The 18,421-nt window shown below is 44.5% G+C and overlaps 1 protein-coding gene across 4 annotated transcripts in view; it reads left to right on the top strand.

Moving 5' to 3' along the window:
- LOC110988097 (uncharacterized) overlaps nucleotides 1–18,421 on the top strand; it is a 46,905-nt gene that overhangs the window by 19,924 nt on the left and 8,560 nt on the right. For 2 of the 4 annotated variants that reach the window (XM_022251342.2, XM_087145636.1), the window contains exons 2-4: nucleotides 13,711–14,497; nucleotides 14,995–15,177; nucleotides 17,541–17,756. In XM_022251342.2, the coding sequence (XP_022107034.1) occupies nucleotides 13,753–14,497; nucleotides 14,995–15,177; nucleotides 17,541–17,756 (1,144 nt within the window). In that variant the 5' untranslated portion in view covers nucleotides 13,711–13,752. Of the gene's footprint in view, nucleotides 1–2,363; nucleotides 2,427–13,597; nucleotides 13,619–13,710; nucleotides 14,498–14,994; nucleotides 15,178–17,540; nucleotides 17,757–18,421 lie in introns of those variants that run through there. The other 2 variants (XM_087145637.1, XM_087145639.1) reach the window with 2 other exon arrangements.

Raw genomic sequence — 18,421 nt, 5'->3', positions numbered from 1 at the left:
TGGCAATGACCCGATTATGTGCGACGGCATGGGGGAGTATTGTGTGCGCAGAGCGTCATCTACGTCGATCAAGATGCTGGCGCTATTCGGCTGATGACAGGACAAACCACTGCTCCTGAGGAAGCTAGTAATCAATTGTTACATTGCCCAACGTTGATGAAAATGCTCATTATTGGCGCCACTTTCATCGAGTGGGGACCGAAGTTCTTCTCAAATGTTATACCCAAACAGTCAGCAGCCTCACACCTGTTGTCCACCAAATGAAAATGCCCAATAGTTTATTTTTGAGGGTGTTGGAATTTACATTGTCCCACACGTTGTAGTATACGCGGTATAGCTTTAAGCGCAGTCATAAAAATCAATTCAGACACTTTTGTAGGTTGCAAAAAAATCCATGAATACACTCAGTGATCCTTAGCTAAGGAAAAACTGTGTAGCTGAGAAAGTAATTGCGACTGCAGAGCAGAGATTGAATCCTTATAAACTAGAAAAAAGGTGGCAAAGTGTTTTTGCCCCCTCTTGCATGAAGATTATGCAGAGGCTTAAGATCTTACAATGTGTAAGCTTTTAATGGTCAATTTTCAGATTTTTTGGGGGAGCAAAAGAATTAACAACACAATAATGCAGTTTGACTTTTAGCCTTTTCCCTCGAAGAGAATGGCAGTGCTAAGCAAGTGAAATCGTGCCAAAAACCGTCTTAAAAAAGTAATATGCTTGCCTTAAAATAAGCAGTAACTTAGTGGAAACAGAAAGATACCACGGGCAATTGGAAATTTAAAGAGGAAAAGAATGCAATTTCGAAGAGCTTTACGTGGGCACTGGCTATTGAATCTGGGTGAGATGATCCCCAAAAATCGAACAGCAGGGCAGTTTTGCATGCACATGGAAACCACGGAGGATGCGCGCTGTTTACACAGCCGGCACTTGTGAGGTGTACAAAATGATATTCAAGATGGTGAAGTGTCCACGGACGCGAGTGCTGTGCAATGTATCCCTCGCGTTTTTCGCCTTTGCGGTGCACAACCAGCTTTGTAAAATAAAGCGCCCTGGGTTAAATCGGATTTTTACCCTAATGAGATGTTTTTTGGCCCCTCTCAAAGACGAGACGGAGTGATTCTTCAAAAATAAGGCTTGGAACTTCAAACATTTAATTAAAACTTGGCACGAATACATCACCTGTAAATGTGAAACGTTTCAGCCGAATTGGTCAGATCTTTTCAAACTAGGCAGCGTCCAGGATGAGCACTCTCTTGGCCTACTCCACGAAGAAAAAAGTCCAAATAATTTCAGCCCCCTGTATCGGCAACATGCTTCACGGAAAGTGTTGCAATCCGAACAGCAATCTTGTCAAAACGTGCACAGAGCTGTTATACATTTGGTAAGATCTCTTGAAAGTGTGTGGGTTATATTAAGAAAAATGTACATGGACCAGTTATCCTCGGGCACGTTTAAAGGGTCGAAGTTAACAGAACTGAAACCCGAATCTCTTTTAAGGCGATCTCCTTTAGGCTAACGTGATGAAGTGAAGTTAGTTTTAGAGGCACCAGGAAACCATGTACCATGCCGCCAAACCTGCATTGTTTCGAATACCACGTGGCAGGGAACTTAGACAAAAGGTTTGCACTGCATGCACTGCACACCGTGTTGTCCCAGAACTCTGTACTTTCACCAGCAACCGATACGCCTATAAACTGCCTGCCAGCCCGCTGTAAACAACAGGTGCATCCTTAATCCAATACAGGTATATCGCCCCAGTCCCAAATTGTCGGAAGCATCCTGGTTCGCTGAGCCGACCGTTGCTCATAGTTGCTGGTACCTGCGGGCCATGGATCAGCTTTCCCTTCGTGTGCCTTGTCTCGGCAGAGCAGGAGCCCGTTCGGAAGCCAATCGGTGGGGGGCTCAGGCTGATCGGCTCGTGTCTTCCCCGCCTGCGGGAGAGCCGGTATGGATTTTCGGGTAGGATCATCTGGCGCGGTGATTCGATTTTGGTTTCTTGGACGCGGCTTCTGGAATGAACCGACCGTAGGCGGTTCTGCCAGAAAGGTTCCGCTCCTTGTTCAACTTTGGATCCCATGTGCCTCAGGCAATCATGCACACTGTGTAGTTTATGTCAGGGTGAATCTGCCTTCCTTTTTTTCGCCAAGGACGTCTCTGATAATTAGATCTTAATTCCACTGGAATTGATAACAACTCAAAATAATCTGTTTTCGAAGAAGCGCTTCTTACTGCAAATTGTAAAGCTGAAAGAATCTCACCGTTCGTCCTGGATGACCCTATTTTCGCCCGATTCTAGAAATCCTCCTTTTATACTAATACGATCCTGTGAATGACACTTTATAGATCCTTTTATCAAACCTATACAGTTCCGGCTAAGAATAATCCGGCACCCAAGAAATTTCGACAATCTTCAACTGCATATATTCCAGGTAAGATACCACTGAGCATTTCACTCTATAGGGTTAAATTCCACGCGACTCGGAATATTAGGGCCCAGTTTCCAAGCTCTACTATCCATGGAATTTGAATGTGTGTTTTCCATCATCATTCTTTGCTAACAGTATTTGTGCTGATAACCAACGGAGCACGGAATATAACTTCATCATGATGATGCCATTTTGTCTTGTCCCTGTTTACCAAATTACAAAAGTGATACAACTTTACGTATTGCTGAAAACAGACCATTTTTTTTCTTCCAGCCTCGGTTTGGTAACGTTAATTTATTTAACCACGAAGCCCGCTAGAGCCGTTGGCGTGGAATTATCGACTAAGCTCATTTGCTTGCAGGAGATGCAGTGAATTTGGACGCGATTGCCCATAATGAAAGATTCAACTCTCCATTAATTACTTACCGCACAGTTTGGATACAACCAACCTGTAACCTCACCCCAACCTTTGAGCGCGCGTGCACACCAGGGTGTCCTTATCTTCATTTAAAACACATTGCGTTATGGGAAGATGTTAATACGTCAAGAGCACTAACCACGCTGTGAAATGAGTGGCAAGTTTGAACAGGTTGGAAATGTCAACATAAGCGCGAGGATCGCTTCATTATGGAATTATTCGTTGGTCATGACATGCTGCGTAGGCACGAGCAATGGTTAAATCGGGCTCATTACATGGAAGCGGCCATCTGCTGAGAGAAAAGAAATGAGTATTGTCATTTTGGTAACCACTGGCTTTTTCAAAAAGTGCAGGCTTTCACACGAGAAGGGGTTAATTACCTCAACTTCATTGCGATTGCAGGGGGGAGGGGCAAAGCACTTTTCCGGGGGAACTCATCAGCATTGAACTGACCATAAAGCACGGAACGGAAGTGACAAACCATTCAAAGTGAAAATGGGCCAATTTGAAGATTTTTGTCTACTGGCAAATTGGCATTTTGAGTCCGTTTTCGTCTCTGTCTTCCCCTTATTTCTACTTTTTCAGGGGCTTGTCCCTTCTTACGAACCCCACGTCTCTGAAGTATTAGTTTTAGCCATATAGAAAGCGCACGTAAGTAGTCGACCCCGGCATGTCTTAATTTCTTAGTGCAGTCAGTTGCGTAGGGCGGAGCGTAGTGTCGGAATCAGACGTGCTACAGCCATACCCGCCGAGTGGGCCTCCTGCCGCTGGCCATTCATCCTATTTCCATCGGGGAACCTTGGAAATACCTAAAGGAGTAAAGCTTTCATTTAAGGTGACAAGCTCTCTCGTGCGCGCTGTCGTTTCTGTCCCATATAGCGTGCCGACGAGTTTCATTTATTTCCGAGCGCGCGAGCGGTCGGGGAGCCCCGAAGCTTTTCCCCCCTTGATTATAGGGACACGGCAAAATCAACAGTGTAATGTGGAACATGCATGGCAAAGGAGTTTGCACGGCTGTGTGTGGGCCCGAACGACACTACGGGAAATGAAAGGCTACAACATTACACGCTTCTTTGTGACAGACGACGGCCATTTCAAGAGTGAATGTCACGAAGCGGGGCACTAACACGAAAATGCGGCCGCGTGTAACCAATTCTACCGCTTCTGCCCCAGAATCACTCGCCCCTCCCCAGTTCCTTGTCAGATCTCAGTATATGCAATGTTTCACGACGCCTGATAGCCTATCCTTTTTCTGCCCTTGTCCCAATTAAATTGATAAGCGAGAGGGATGTTCTCTCTGAACCGTTGTTTCTTTTACGATCTACTGCAAAATTGGTGAGTTTTTGTTCCAAGGATTTCATCTTATCAGAAGTAACATACGGTATAGCCGAAAAAACATCTGCGGACAATTGATTTCCAGGAAAGGTTTTCAAACAGCCGTGGACTAATCTGGCATCGGAGAAGAGATGTTTTTGTCAGCACAGCGCCGGCTCATAACGTCTAGTCCCTCCGAGATATGTTTCTAGCTCATCAAGACATTTTCAGTAATCAAGAACGGCTGAGACCCCTGCCCACCGCGCCGAAAAGATATTATTTCGAACTCTCATAAAAAGGAGCGGTCCCTGTGTTAGAATTTCCCCTTTCGTACTCGTTGCCATCAAAACAGTGACTTTGGTCAGCGTCCACTCTGCCAGTTCTGTCTTTCCTTGATTTTGATAAAATTGTAACTCCACTTCACTTCCATTTTGCAACAAAAGGGCGTCCTTACCGCGATTTTTAAAGGAGGTCGTTAGGTGCAGCTCTTTTCCTCACATTATCTAAAGAAAAGTAACAAAGAATTGGAAGAAAACCCTTCCTCGGTATTAATGTAGTGAACAAAGCCTTAGAGTTCTGGCGCTGTTGCTGTGTGCATAACAATCGCACAGCACCCAATGTGTCTCTTTGTATTTGCCAATGTTGACTGTAGCTAAAATTCGTTCTAGCAACATCATTTATCCACAACCATTGTGTAAATTCGTAAATTCAAGATTGTGATGGCGACTCAGCTTTTCTATCGACTGTGAAGGTGATATCACCGGAGAATGTCAATCTTTATGTGATGTTGGAGTTACGTATTGATAGTTTCTTTGTAAACAGATCATTCAAATTGGTATGAAAGACAAGGCGTGATTTTGTTTCCGTTAACTTAACCAGTAACACGCTTATGCATAGCTAAAGCTGATTGTAACCCAGGTGTTGGTGTACTGAATCTCTTGCACAGTGCATGCAATTAACGGGTGGGACGATTTGAAGGAGATAGGCCCTATCTTTGTAATCTTCGAACGAACATCAACTACTGATGGATGCCTAATGTTGGTCTTTGGAAGCAAAACTAAAAGCTTCGAAGAGATTAGAATGATATCACTCCCGTATCCTGGAAAACAAAGTTAGATCAATAAAGTAAGCCCAACACCGTGACAAGTACAGAGCTGTACGGGAATGAACGATACGAAATCGACATGGGTAGTACAATGTGTGACTCAACTCAGACGGGATACATTCAGAGAACACAGCACAGATACAATGTTCAGTAAAATGCCGAGCTTAATAACTCCCACACACTGTGATCCGTTATGAAGTGGCCAATGCAAAACATTGCTAATTTAGTCATCGTATCCCAACAACCGCCCACGCCTCACCCTGTCTCGCGTTCTGTCTGCTTCCCTTGTTACCGAGCCTGCCTGCGGCGAAGTACGCCCTTTTGATGATTGCCGGGGGGGGTGCACATTAATGTCGACTTGGTATGAGTCTCGGGGGACGCTTCTAATTTCCGTTGATACATTGAAATTACGTGGCTGGACGTTGAACCTCCGGATGCATGCGAAACTGCGTGTGCGTGGGATTGCAACATGAATCGATCCTGCACTGTCATTGCTTACAAAACTTCTCTCCCCTTTAAATGCGCTACCATCTCCCACTTGTGAGTTCAAATTTTTCCGCATTTTGTTTCAATAGGGCGAGATTTTTTTATCAAAGGCTTGCTTTCTTTTTTACCCCTCTTTGGAGTTGTTTGTTTTGGCTAGTGAATTTTAGGTTTCTCATCTCCGGCGGTAGCCATTACGCCAAAGGTTATTTAAGATTTCCCTGTGAAAAAAAATGATGTGCATCTGACAGTCGATTTAAAGAGGTAGACCTATCGGTGCATTTTCAAGAAAAAATTTTCGATCATTTTTTACTTATACCTTCTCCTGGTTTTCACCCACAAATTCATTTTATCCAATGGGTGAAAGTACAATCTGTTGACGCATGCCATTCTCACGGGTGGATCTAGAGGTAGTGGGAACTAATCGCCGTATATTTCAAATTTTCCTTTGTAGGCAGACACCTTCCTTGTCCCTCAGCTGATAGATGGTTATTGAATGCTGTTACTACAGGAAGGAATTTTCTCCGGAATGAGCCAATATTTGCTCGTATTGTGCTCATTCAGTATTGGAATTTCGACGCCGTTTGGGGCACCACCCTCTGCCATTAATATAGGATCCGCTACCAAACCTCGACCTTAAACCTAGCACCGCTGAGGCAGCTAGGAACTTACAAAAACCCAAATCAAATATTACCCCGACGAAATAAGTCATGCTCTCTCTTCTGTGAGACTAAAAGATCTGCGTGCTGTTGACACTTGTAGCCCCGAGGTCTATTACGCTCCAGACAGACCGTATAACGAGCCCGGTAGGTAGGTATTTAGCGCTCAAACGAACTGGGCAAGTAACAAGTCCAAGAGAATAGACAACGTCTAGCACGAGATCCCGCGAGTGATACAGTCCACGTTCACTATTGAGCTGAATGTTTCTTGGGTTAGAATACAAAAGGCAAAATTCATCTGTCACCCCAGGCTTTGCAGGCAATTACCGTAACTGCTAATCTACGTTGTTATGCTGACATTATTGGTACACAGCAAAAACTGTGGTGTTAAACTCGACCTTTTTTGGTGTTATTAGATGAACACGCCAAAGGGTGTTACTTTAACACTGCAGGTGTTACTTTGCACACCTGTAAGTGTTACAATGCTCTAGAGGGTGTTAAAAGTAACACCAAGTAATACCAATATTTTTAACACCGGTGAAAAGTGTTGGTGTAGTCCTCTGGTAACACCGGTGTGTTAAATTTGACACCTCAGTTTTTGCAGTGTGTCTTTTAAAGGGGACCTATTACCTTTGGTGTTATATTCATACGTGACTTTGCCAATTTGGCAAGGTGTAGATCTAGGCTTTGTTAAAATGAAAGCAGCAGAGATGTAATTGCATCATACCTTCATTGCCGTAACTTCTCTAGAATAGCTTTTCTTGGTCGCGAAAATTCCCGTTCATCTGTTGGTTTTTTGCTAATTAATAATTTCTTCGCCAGAAGAAAATGTCTTTAGTCGTTTCCACAACGAAAATTAATGACGAAATTTTTCGTTGTTTTTTTTCCTCCCAGCTGTTTTTCCTTTCAATGTATTTCTTAATCAAGCCGGCCTTAAGGGCTTAATAGCCTATCGCCGATACAGACAGAGACGGGAACAGATAATTTGCATTAGAACGGGTCCTGTGGTATTACCAATTACCTACGGTTGTGACATCACGCGCCAACGAGAGCCCTTCATAAAAGATATCGTATATAAAACTACCGCAGATTACTTCCAATCATTTCTGTGGCATGAAGATGGATTTCTGACAGATGTTTTTTCGCCACAATGGAAACGTAAATCAGAGGGTTAAGATTCTTTTTATAGCCGGATTTCACCCGCAATATCTCAGTCTGATCTCCATCAATTCTGCTTTGTACCTAATCGCATTGCAGTACCCTTTTGTAATACACGGTGTGGGTTTCAAAATGATGTGACATAAGCTTTGCGATTGATGGACTCTAAAGGTAACTTTATGATGTCCAATATCTTTTCAGTATTTAGGTCATTACTGTGACTGTACATGAAAACAAAACTGAGCCAAAACGTCTGGAACATTTGAACGAAGTGTGCCATCCCATGTTCATTGCCACATCCAGCGGGGGCAGGGGTAGGGGCGAATGCGGGGCAGGGGTAGTTTTCCTTTTTTTTCCCCCTTGTTTTCCGTTTTGATAAGGAAATGACAGTACAATCATTTTAGAATTGCTGGTACCACTTTTTATGAGGTTTAATTAAGCGATTTTTGTAAAAGAATGGACCAATTTGGGCGAACGTTTTCAGAAAAAAATTCTTGCCTCCCTGGGCCAACAGAGGGCTTCAGCCTTCCATTATTTTGCCAGACTATTTGGGATTTCGTGTCTTGTCACTTTATTAAAAACAATGGCCTAACACATTTAAATATAAATAATCACAAATTTCAAATTCTTCATCAACATAAATGGCATTAACTTTTAATTCAGTGTTTTTATTGTTATTTTAAGGAGGCCAAAATAAAAGAAAAGTTAACATCGCTTTCAATTCAATACTGTCGACTTGTGAAAAAAAGGCTAATACTCATGTTGACAAGAAGTTGAATTTAGATAGCTAAGGTGAAGACCTTCTCGAACAGTATTAATTCGAGAGATAACATTGAACTATTAGAATCTTGCCGCCGTCTCGCACTTCACTGTGCGGATGGTCATCTCAGCTTCAGATGAGGACTGTTCCCTCCCACGGTGTTTAATGAGTTACCAAGTTGGTTCGACTGGCATTGTGCAGCTGTAGCGAGTTTGCTGGCGAGATATCACCCAGAACCAAACCGAAAGGTGTTCTGGAATGGTTCTCGGTGTATCCGATCCCGTAAAAACGAACCCGAAGACTGCAGCAACGAAACCAACATGGCGCAGCATTTGCCTAGGTGATCTTTTACAGTTTCCATCCAGCCACTGACTCGAGGGGGGTGGGCAAGAAAATCCTTGAAACGTAATGAACAACCTCTGAGGGACGAACTCCAATCAATTCCGCTGCACCTGCAAGCCAAATCATCATTGCATTCGGGCTTCGATTTTGGCTCAGTGGTGGCTCCGTGATGATTTTACTCCGAGCTAGAGATTTCCTTACACGTACATGTGCATGCGCCTGTAGTGGATTCTTTTGGTATCAACCAATGTGGCTCTTGTTCGAGGCTAATTTGAATTTATCTGAGATTTTAACAAGGATTTAATCGATTCGAGAAAAAAAAACTATATAGTACACTAATATTCCCACTACTTCTCAGCAAGTAAATTACCATGCAAATGTTAGAGAGGGGTGCAAATGTGGTTAAATCACTGCCTACGGACACAACAAAGTGGTAATGCAACACTAGATTCAAGAAAGCAACAACCAGCAACCACAGAATTTCCCGTTCCAGGAGCGTTTTTGCTCTTTACCCCTGGGAACAAAGAAGAGCGTTTCTAATCGTCGCCATGTTACGTTGCCAGGCACTTTGGGCCTGACAGATAAGAATCCTTTTAGGTTGCTGAAACGGGCCGAGTATATGAAGTCTCTTTATCAACTTCTGCATCGACGGCCGACACCGGTGACTGCACGCTTAAATGGCCAGAGAATAGGCCGTATGCATAGCACACACGGGCGGATTCTGATTTACACTTTTTGCTGTTTGATGGGTCCCAAACTTGGAAGGTTTGTAAAAAAAGAAAAAAAAAGTAGGCTCTAACAGAACTACAAGTTTGTGTCTCACCAAATTTTGCACAAAATGGGCCCCAGAGTGGCTTCATTTTGTTCAACTATAGGACTTTCAACTATTTTCAGGTGTGACCACTTTGGAATAACACATTTCTCAAATGACTTGTGCATTCGTTAACCAACAAAACAGAAATTAAGAACGGCCGGCTGGGCTATAGTAAAACACCCCATACAGAGAAGTCCCCCCCCAAATTTGTAAAGTGAGGGTACTATAGGCCTATCGGACATATCTTCAGCTGTTTTTGTTTCTAAAGGGCAGTTACGGCTCGATGGTAATCTAGGCACGATATTCCGGAAACGGTAGGCGGAAAACACAGCAGGATCGGTCGCATCCTGCGTTACAAGTGACCCTGACGGAAGGGTGAATATGCTTCGATAGAAATGACAGTGAGGCAAATGTATCTCTCTCGGAGGCAGTGACGATCGGATCCTATTCGTGCCCCCCCCCTCCGCCATATCTAATTGAATTGTCCACGGGCAGATTTGGAAGGGATTTGCGCTCGCTTGAAAAAAGAAATCCCCTACTTCAGACTGTACACAAGACGAATTGACATTACCCTCCATATTTTGACTGTTGGATGTTCAAACAGACTGGTATGCGAGTTTTTATGGGCTTTAGGTGCTGGACAATCCGATCGGAATCATTACTGGAATTAAAGAGGGATTCTTATTGTTACGAATTCCACATTACTCTAAGAACAATTAGTAAATTTTCGCGATCAGAAAATTCATTTTAATCTCATCTAATTTTTGCCCTTCAAATACGATCCTGTCTGCGCCCGCAGCAAATTAGCCTGGAGGTTCATCCGTTCGGTGAACATCCCTACAGTCTCTTCTTTTCATCAATGTTCCACAAGCACGTGGTACTCCCACAAGGGGCTTCTGCACTGTTATACTCTTCATGAATACAGTGATGGGTCGGATGTAGGCCCCCGCAGTTATTTGTGCATCGTCGTGCATATTTGATGATGCCCGGATTGTCTGGATGGACGGCCCGGGCAGGATGGTTACTAACGGGCACTGAAATCGAAGGGAGCCACTGTATCAAGAAGACTCTCCCCCTCCCGTTTAATCAAAACGTTGATCAGCAACCCCCACCCGAGAAAAAAAAAAATCCATCGAATTCCATTACGAGATTCTGGCAAGGTTTCACGGATGCTTATCACGTTATGGGCTTAAAACGGGAACGCACTTTTCTCTGCTGAACACACTGCTGAAATTCCCGCATCTCCTGTTCCCAGCACATCCATGTTGGTTTCATGTTCTTCTCTGTTTAGTCAAGTCTCTTATGCTGATGTGAAATCCAGCTTAATTCAGCTTGCATTTTGACTTATCAGAGTACATATGCATTTGTCAGTTCGTCGTTGGAAGATTGTTCCTTATCTGTTGTCTGTTCTTCAAATCTGCGGGGGAATTTTTCATGGTGCGTTTGGAAATAATGCCTGCCGCGTGCACAAGCAATTGAGCGCATGATTTTTATTAACCATTATCAAACACCTTTGACTTCAAACTTGTCGAGGTTCTATAGACTTACCCATTCTAGCTCAAGATCTAAGGAAGTGAGGAAGGAAGAGAGCCCTTCCCCGCCAGGCTCAAGCCCCCTCCCCTTCCCAACGGTGACAGACAGATAGTGTCAGGGTGAAATCTGGACGCTGTGCACGCGGCGCCATGCGTCCACAAGGGTCCAGAAGATTTCGTGGAATTTAATACTCGCGCGCCAACTCTGCGCCAGACGCGCATGAACAAGCACGTTGGCGTAGCATGTCGCCTCTAAGGAGATTGCAGCTTTCAACCGCTCGTTTGACTGAGATTAATCACGATGTAAAACAAACTCGACAGTTATTCTGTAGTCTGCTCAGAAACCTGAATATTGTATGTGAATATTTATGATGGAATTTACATTGGTGTTGTACTGCACGAAGAGGTACTCCGCCGTTTGTTTATTTGGTAGTCGTGAAGTACCCAGAACCAATATACGTGTACTTGCAATTATTTGCTTTGAAATATTGTGCGAATGATTTCCTGGAATCTTTTTTGTAATGTGTACTTTGAGAGGTCTTTCAAATTGGATCTCCCACCAGATGGAAAACGTCTACAGAGGCAAAACTTTTAACGATTCGTGCAGTCTAAGCAAACAAGCTAACAAGGATGAATTCATGGCGCCGTTTCTAAGGTGAATCACACACGCATTAACTGATGACCGATATTGTTAGTCATTATTGCAGTGACACTTATGAACCTTATAGCCAATGACAAGCAGGCGAAAATTGATGGCCAATGGCCTGCCAACGCTGCCATGCTTTGGTGCATGTGCACTCGCGATTGAGAATGACCTTTCATCTCTACAGTCTCGATAATTTCAACCTCTATACGACCATCTCCAGCTACACAAAATCAATGGCTTGTGATTTTGAGCCCATTACACGAGGTTGCTTGAACCTGAATCGGACCTTATATAGCGCTCTGTCAATGGAGCACTTTCCTCATTTGTCACATGACATGTTATTATGGTCAGAAGTCATAGCAATGGCTCAAAAGACCACCTCAGGGGCGTAGACAGGGGAGTTCGCCAAAGATACGTGCTGTATCATATCCCGTACTGAAAGGTATCCACCTATTTTATCCAATGTTGAAGCAAGGCGCATATCCTTTGGGTTAAAAAGCCAGTTAAAATTCGGTGATTTATTTTTGGCATGCCTTTTAGCCATTCGACGACAGTGATAACAAACACAACGTTTCTATCATATCCCGGCGAGAACACAGGATGAATCCTAACACACGAGGAACGTTGAAGTCCTTCGTCCTTGTTTATGCACGAAGTCTGATACGCACGTAATGTGCAGTCTAGACTCTAGCCATGCACATGATTGCTAAGGTGGCGATGTTAATGCACAGTTTAAAAAAAAACGGCGTGGTCGACCGATGGACCAAACAGTTGGCGTGTGCGCGCTCAAAATAATGACAAACGCTGCCCGAAGGTATAGGCCGAGCACATAAAGATAATTGAAAATATATCATAATCTTTGCCGCATAGAATACGTTGCTCATACTCAATCAATTGTGTCGACACCCGGTGAAAGGAAGCATTCTTTTTTTGTACATGTATATTCAGAAAAAAATGGTATTTGGTGCGGCTGACCTGAAGTGACAAAAGTGTTTTGATTTATCTTTTTAATTGTCTGCGAAGAGCTGAAACATTAGGATTATTAAACAGCCTATGCACGTGTTGCAAGACTATAGCTGTGCCGAAGTAGCTAACAAACCTGTAATGTAATGCATTCCTAGAAATATGCATGAGCGCAGTTTTGGATGCTTTTAACTCATGCATGAGTCCCTAAGTCTCTGGCCAGCGGATGCGCCAGAGATTTTGTGCCACAACAAACGGAGAAAAAAAACTGTCAATGTCCGACCGGTGACCAACTTCCCTGGTTGCCTAGCAACGCTCGTTAATCCTCTTCCTACCCAGCAGCATTTGTCAACAATAGCGACTAATTTCCCGCTCGGCTGCCTGATTCAGGCCGACAGTCTCCACCGGTACAACACCTCGTCCCGTTATTCCCAAACACTTCCATCGACGACGTTTCTTGTGTGCACGTAAAGGTTTGCCCCCTCCCGCCTCCCCTATCCCCACCCCCCCTCGTCCGCACGAGCAATTATTCCTGCCAGAAAGGGAAATACGCTTCCGATGTTTGCTCCGCCATCATCGTTCAAGCTCCATATCTAGGACATCTCCCTAATTGCGCATGTGCCTGACGATGGCAGACTCGCTATTAGCGCTCAGTGTTCCGAAACAAATGAGACTAATTGGTCCGCGGGGAGCGGAAAAAACGCTCACCGTTTTCGCGTGTACCGATAATTAAACAGCCTTGGCGTACATTCCCGTTGCTCCTGTCGTGCGGCAACATTAATTGCCATACCATGATAAAGTGCAGAGGCAATTTTGGTTGTAAGCATTTGTCAAGCGCGACTCTTAGTGCGTCGATGGTTTCAGATTTGGCTTACACAATCATGCTGGTGTGTAGAGCTTTCAATGGAAAACTGTTCTATGCATGAATGCTTGTACTTTCTGCGATGCAATTTGTTCAACTGTTACAATTTTAAAAATCGTCGACATCTATCTGAGAAAAGGTGAATATAATTTCCCCACTGTCAACATGCAAGTTGCCCCAAATTTTTGAGAAAGGCAATGCTGAATTTGAATTTTTTTGTTTCGAACACAGATTCTAAGAGTAATACAGTACAGCCTGTAGAATTCTGTAATCATGGAATTGACGGCGTTCCTGCTACTACTGGCCGCTGCATGCCTCGTGGGAGTCATGCCGACAGTAACTGAAGCTCAGAAGATAGTCTCCCTACCGTCCGTGGCCGGATACGGCGCCGTGGAGAGAGAGCAAGTCCAGGGGCGATTCCCTAGGAGGGAAGAGCTGTTGCAAGCACTGGACTTCCTTGAGGAATACGAGAGGGGCAAAGCGAACGACTGGAACACAGACCACGACGACAGCGGTGCTCTTTACGCGGGTGACGCGGAGGCGGATGCCTTCGACTTGGGAGGCAATGCCATTTATCCAGAAGGCCTGGATTTGGATTTCGGGCAGGAAACCGAAATGTATCCAGACTACGGGCCCGCGGAGGACAACAACGTGGACATCTCACCGTGGCTGGCCAACCTTCTCCTCCAAGGATCACCGGAAGACCAAGAGATTTATGCAGCGGAGGTTGAACAGGCTGAAGATCTGTCCGAAGATCTGGAGGATCTCCTGGAGGCGCTTCTTGTGGCAGAGGCCGAGGTGGAGGCAGCAGAGGAGATCGATGAGGCAGTGGCGGAGGAGACTGCCGACATCGTGGAGGAAGAGATGGAGGAGATGGCCGTGCAGAACATCCTGGACGACATCTGGGCGCAGGAGGTGCTGCAGGAGGATGCCGAGAGGGAGCTAAAGTGGCTGTTGGTCGAAGAAGAGGACAGACTGGAGAGGGAACAAGACCAAGAGAAAGCAGAGGACGGGGAAGGTGAATCAGTCCAAGTACAATCATACTCTAAAACGTGCCCTACAGTTAAAATCTTTATGTCTACCACTTTGCAAATGTCCTGAGATGCTGGAAATCGCTCTTCCAATTCCTGAGCACCAGTGTTCAATTGCTAAACACCCTCTACCAATAAACGAATACTCTACTTGGTATTTAAACACATGAGAGAAGTGTTCAGTTGCTAAACACAGTTTTGGAAGTGCACTAGAGTTTCCTTAATTCAACTGACAGGGCCTGTTCGTTTTGTGCAGATCTAGATCAAAATCAGTTATCTAACGTTGGTTCACTGACACCAGAACCCGCCTAATGGATGGTGCAAACCAGCCTTGAAACCACCGATCTAAATCTAGATCCGATCGAGACACACAGGCTCTCAGTTAGATGCGTAGTGACGCCCAAAAGAAATCCTTTCTTGGGAGAAAGAGACGTGGCGAGTCTGTCTCGATATATAACCACTTTTCTGCCCGCATGTCCTCCAGACCCGTTTAAATTCGAGTATTTCTCCTCGGACGAGGAGGGGCTGGCCTCGGACTACGGCTCCGATTACTCGCTGAGCAACTCCGAGGAAGACTTCGTAGGCGAGTCCTTGGATGAAGCGGAAAAGGAGGAGCTGAGGGAGGAGGCAGCTGAGATACTGCGTCTTCAAGACCAAGAAAAGGAAGGTGGGGATACTCCGCGGAGCAGTCTAAGTTGAAACTTACTGAATGTCCTTTTCAAGAAAAAAAAGCACCTCGATTTTCCTTTCCTTGAAAACTGCCTTCCACTGGAGATTCATATAAAAGGCACAGAGAGTTGTCTGCTTCCTAGGGAAGGACCGCTTTCTTCTCAAAAGGTTAGAACCAATTATTGTGAGATGGCCTCCTTTCTGATGTATAACCAACGTAGAAATATTGATCGAGAAAATGAAGGAGTTTGACAAACACTAATACAGGCGATTCACAATACTGCACCTCCAAGAGTTTGGAACGCGTTGGCCAATCACAACGCGCGAAATCTGTCGACTCTTTCCAAACTGGCATTGGGTCAGCAGATTTCGAGCATTGTGATTGGACAACGCGTTGCTAACTCTTGGAGGCACACTACTGAGAATCGCCCGTATTGTCGTTTCCTCTTTTGCCATTATCACGCGAGTGTAAAACAATTTAGCTGTTCAATTATTGGGAAAATTGGTATCAGTCAGCCAACTCCCAGTTTTCAGATTTATTATCGATGCGGGAAAAACACGAAATGTAATTATTTTGTGCCTTCCTTTTTTTCATGAAACTTTAACCTCAATGTCCTACTTTCATGAAACGTTCGCCCTCGCTGCATTGCGTTGCTACAGATATGAATCTCCATGGATACTGTGAACAGTTCTCTTGAGAACGTGACCGAGCGCGAGAGCCGCAACAAAATGAATGGGGCGCTGCATGGATACACCAGGGAAGGGTTTTGCCTTTCACCTCGCCAAAACAAAGACTGAACGGGTCGCTGGTATTATTGTACGTGGTAATCAAACACCGCCACCTTTTGACCAAACATTTTCTGGGCAAGCTCTAATCATTCTACGGTAAGGAATCGCCAATAGTCCCGAATTGGGAAAAAAACACAAAGGTTGTTTAGGATGAATAATAAGGACAGAAATGCGAATAAGTTTGACGGTTTTAGCCTCTGCCTTGGAAGTATAGTATTACCAAGTTACAGTTCGCCGTATGATTTATTATGACTACCGTGAGCAAGGAGAAGGCCAATGCGCCTCGTGCCCTTCAGCGGGGATTTCCACGACCAAACTGGCTGAATTGACAAAATAACCAATTCCCTGTCGAAATCGTGCCACGTTTGCTGCCACACAGGGGGTGTATAGTTTCTCAATATTGATGAGCCGGGAGGGAGCAACGCACCAGCAGGGCACTAAAAGCAGTGTAAAAGTCGATAGATCTAATGCCTCTGCTGTGAAACAACTCATCGCATATGCGATGAAGAGAATCATGGAGTTTTTGATTTGCAGTGTCCTGCACTTTCCTACGATCATGGTACCATGTTTGGTTTGATTCGATTTGGCATTCTTTGACATACATGTATAATTATAGAAGTCCCGTCATGGGTAAATAATGCAAAGATGTACGAAAGAGTATGAGAGCGAAATACACGAAAGCCATTACGCATGTGGGCCTAGTTCCAAGTTCTTGAGAATGAAATCCATGCATTCAACGTATATCACTTTAAAACTCATTGGCGCCTATCATCTTCCGTCATTGGGGTATCCCCACTTTTTGACCCTGGGAATCAAAGTAGGGGCAATCTTTCCCCCTACTTTTTCGAGCTGGGCCGGGAGAAATGAAGGAGGGCTGTGAAGAGTTGTGCATACTTCCTAACAACCAGAATAATTATATTCCATAGCACTCAAAGAGAGAGAACAATATGAAACATGAAAATGAATACGCCGTTTTGATGTACGGTTCTGCAGTAGTTTTAATACATTTTACAGATGTACATCCCAATCATGAACAAAGTCTTCTGGTGTCAGCGCCGCTTTTCAACTTTCAATGGCTGAGCAAATCCTTTCCCCAAGATCCCCCATTGCCCAGTTCCCGGCACAAATCTACGCCACTGTTATGAAATTCATGGCAAGAAGATTTTTAACCAACCCTTTAATCCAATCAAATGAAACCTATGGCAACGTTTGACCATCACAACCTTCCAAGTTAACCATGCCTTGAAAGACTGTGTTTGAGCATCAAGCTGGACCAAGAGGGGGCGCAACTTTCTTAGCCACGGAGGCTCCTTTGATCGGACTTGAACTTCGTCGGTTCGCGAACGACTGTGAAAATGTACGCGTCACGGTCGCATCGCTATCAACAAAATGAACACTCCTGACTCAAAGGGCTTTTTTCAACCGATCAGGGGATGCTTCTGCTGGAGGAGGATACAACATGAAAACAGTATCCAGTCAAAAGCACGTCTGCAAGTTGATACGAAAATAGGGGCTCTGATGGTGCAAACTGACACTGGGCCGAAACGTCTTCTTCATGTTTTTCCTCCGCAGAAGAGGAGTTGAGAGCCAGACGAATCTTGGAAACCCTGGTGGGGTCGCTGGCGGAAGAGGCGATCCAGGAAGAGATGGAGGAAGAGGATGCTGTTGAGGAAGATGATGAGGAAGAGGAGGAAGAAGGCGACACTACATCTTCGTTATCGGTGCTGGATGCAGGGATGGTAGATGGGGAACCAGACGAGGAAGAAGAGGAGGGCGTAGAGCAAGAAGGTTTGAAATTTCAGCTTTTAATCTGTCCACAATGCTTGCCTGTATGTTCATCGCTGTTCTGCGGTTCAGACCACTTTCAACAAGCCCGGTGTGTATGTAAGAGGGACATTGGGTCGCTGTGAAACAGAGACGCATCGTCTGTGAAACCCATGACAACTAAAGTGCGATTTTGAAGAGGGAAATTTAAGAGGCTCAGCAAGATACCACATGTTTACCGGAGTTCACATTTAACACAACTGTTCACGTTTCCCTCCGTATCTTATGCATCACACTGTATTAAAACGTGTTACGATGAATGTCATAAAACTAATTAGTCGTTTTCTCTTTAGCACCAAGTTTCAGCTGGTTCACAGTCTAGGCGTAACATTACTTAGTATAGGCTCGTGGCCACCGCTTTCAGTCAAGAACAGTAGTGCAAGGTGCTTCATTTTCTGCACAGGTTAAACTTGTTTAAACTTGCCCGTGAGGCAACGATATTTTTCTACACACTTTCTGACCTGGAAAGAATTCATGGGCAATGATGTTATTTTCCCGATTCCTGCCTGAACAAATGTAAAGGCATTTTAAAGGTAACAGTGCAAATTGATGTAAATGCGGACATTATTTACACGAAGAGCGCCACCACGTGGCAGATGTACCCTTCCCCCGGTCTTCGGCTTAGTTTT

Source organism: Acanthaster planci, linkage group LG14 (genome assembly GCF_054643075.1).
Source record: "Acanthaster planci isolate LZ-2023a linkage group LG14, COTS_SCS, whole genome shotgun sequence".
Taxonomy (NCBI): domain Eukaryota; kingdom Metazoa; phylum Echinodermata; class Asteroidea; order Valvatida; family Acanthasteridae; genus Acanthaster; species Acanthaster planci.
Note: the sequence above shows the minus strand (reverse complement) of the source record. Positions and strands in the feature narration are given on the sequence as shown.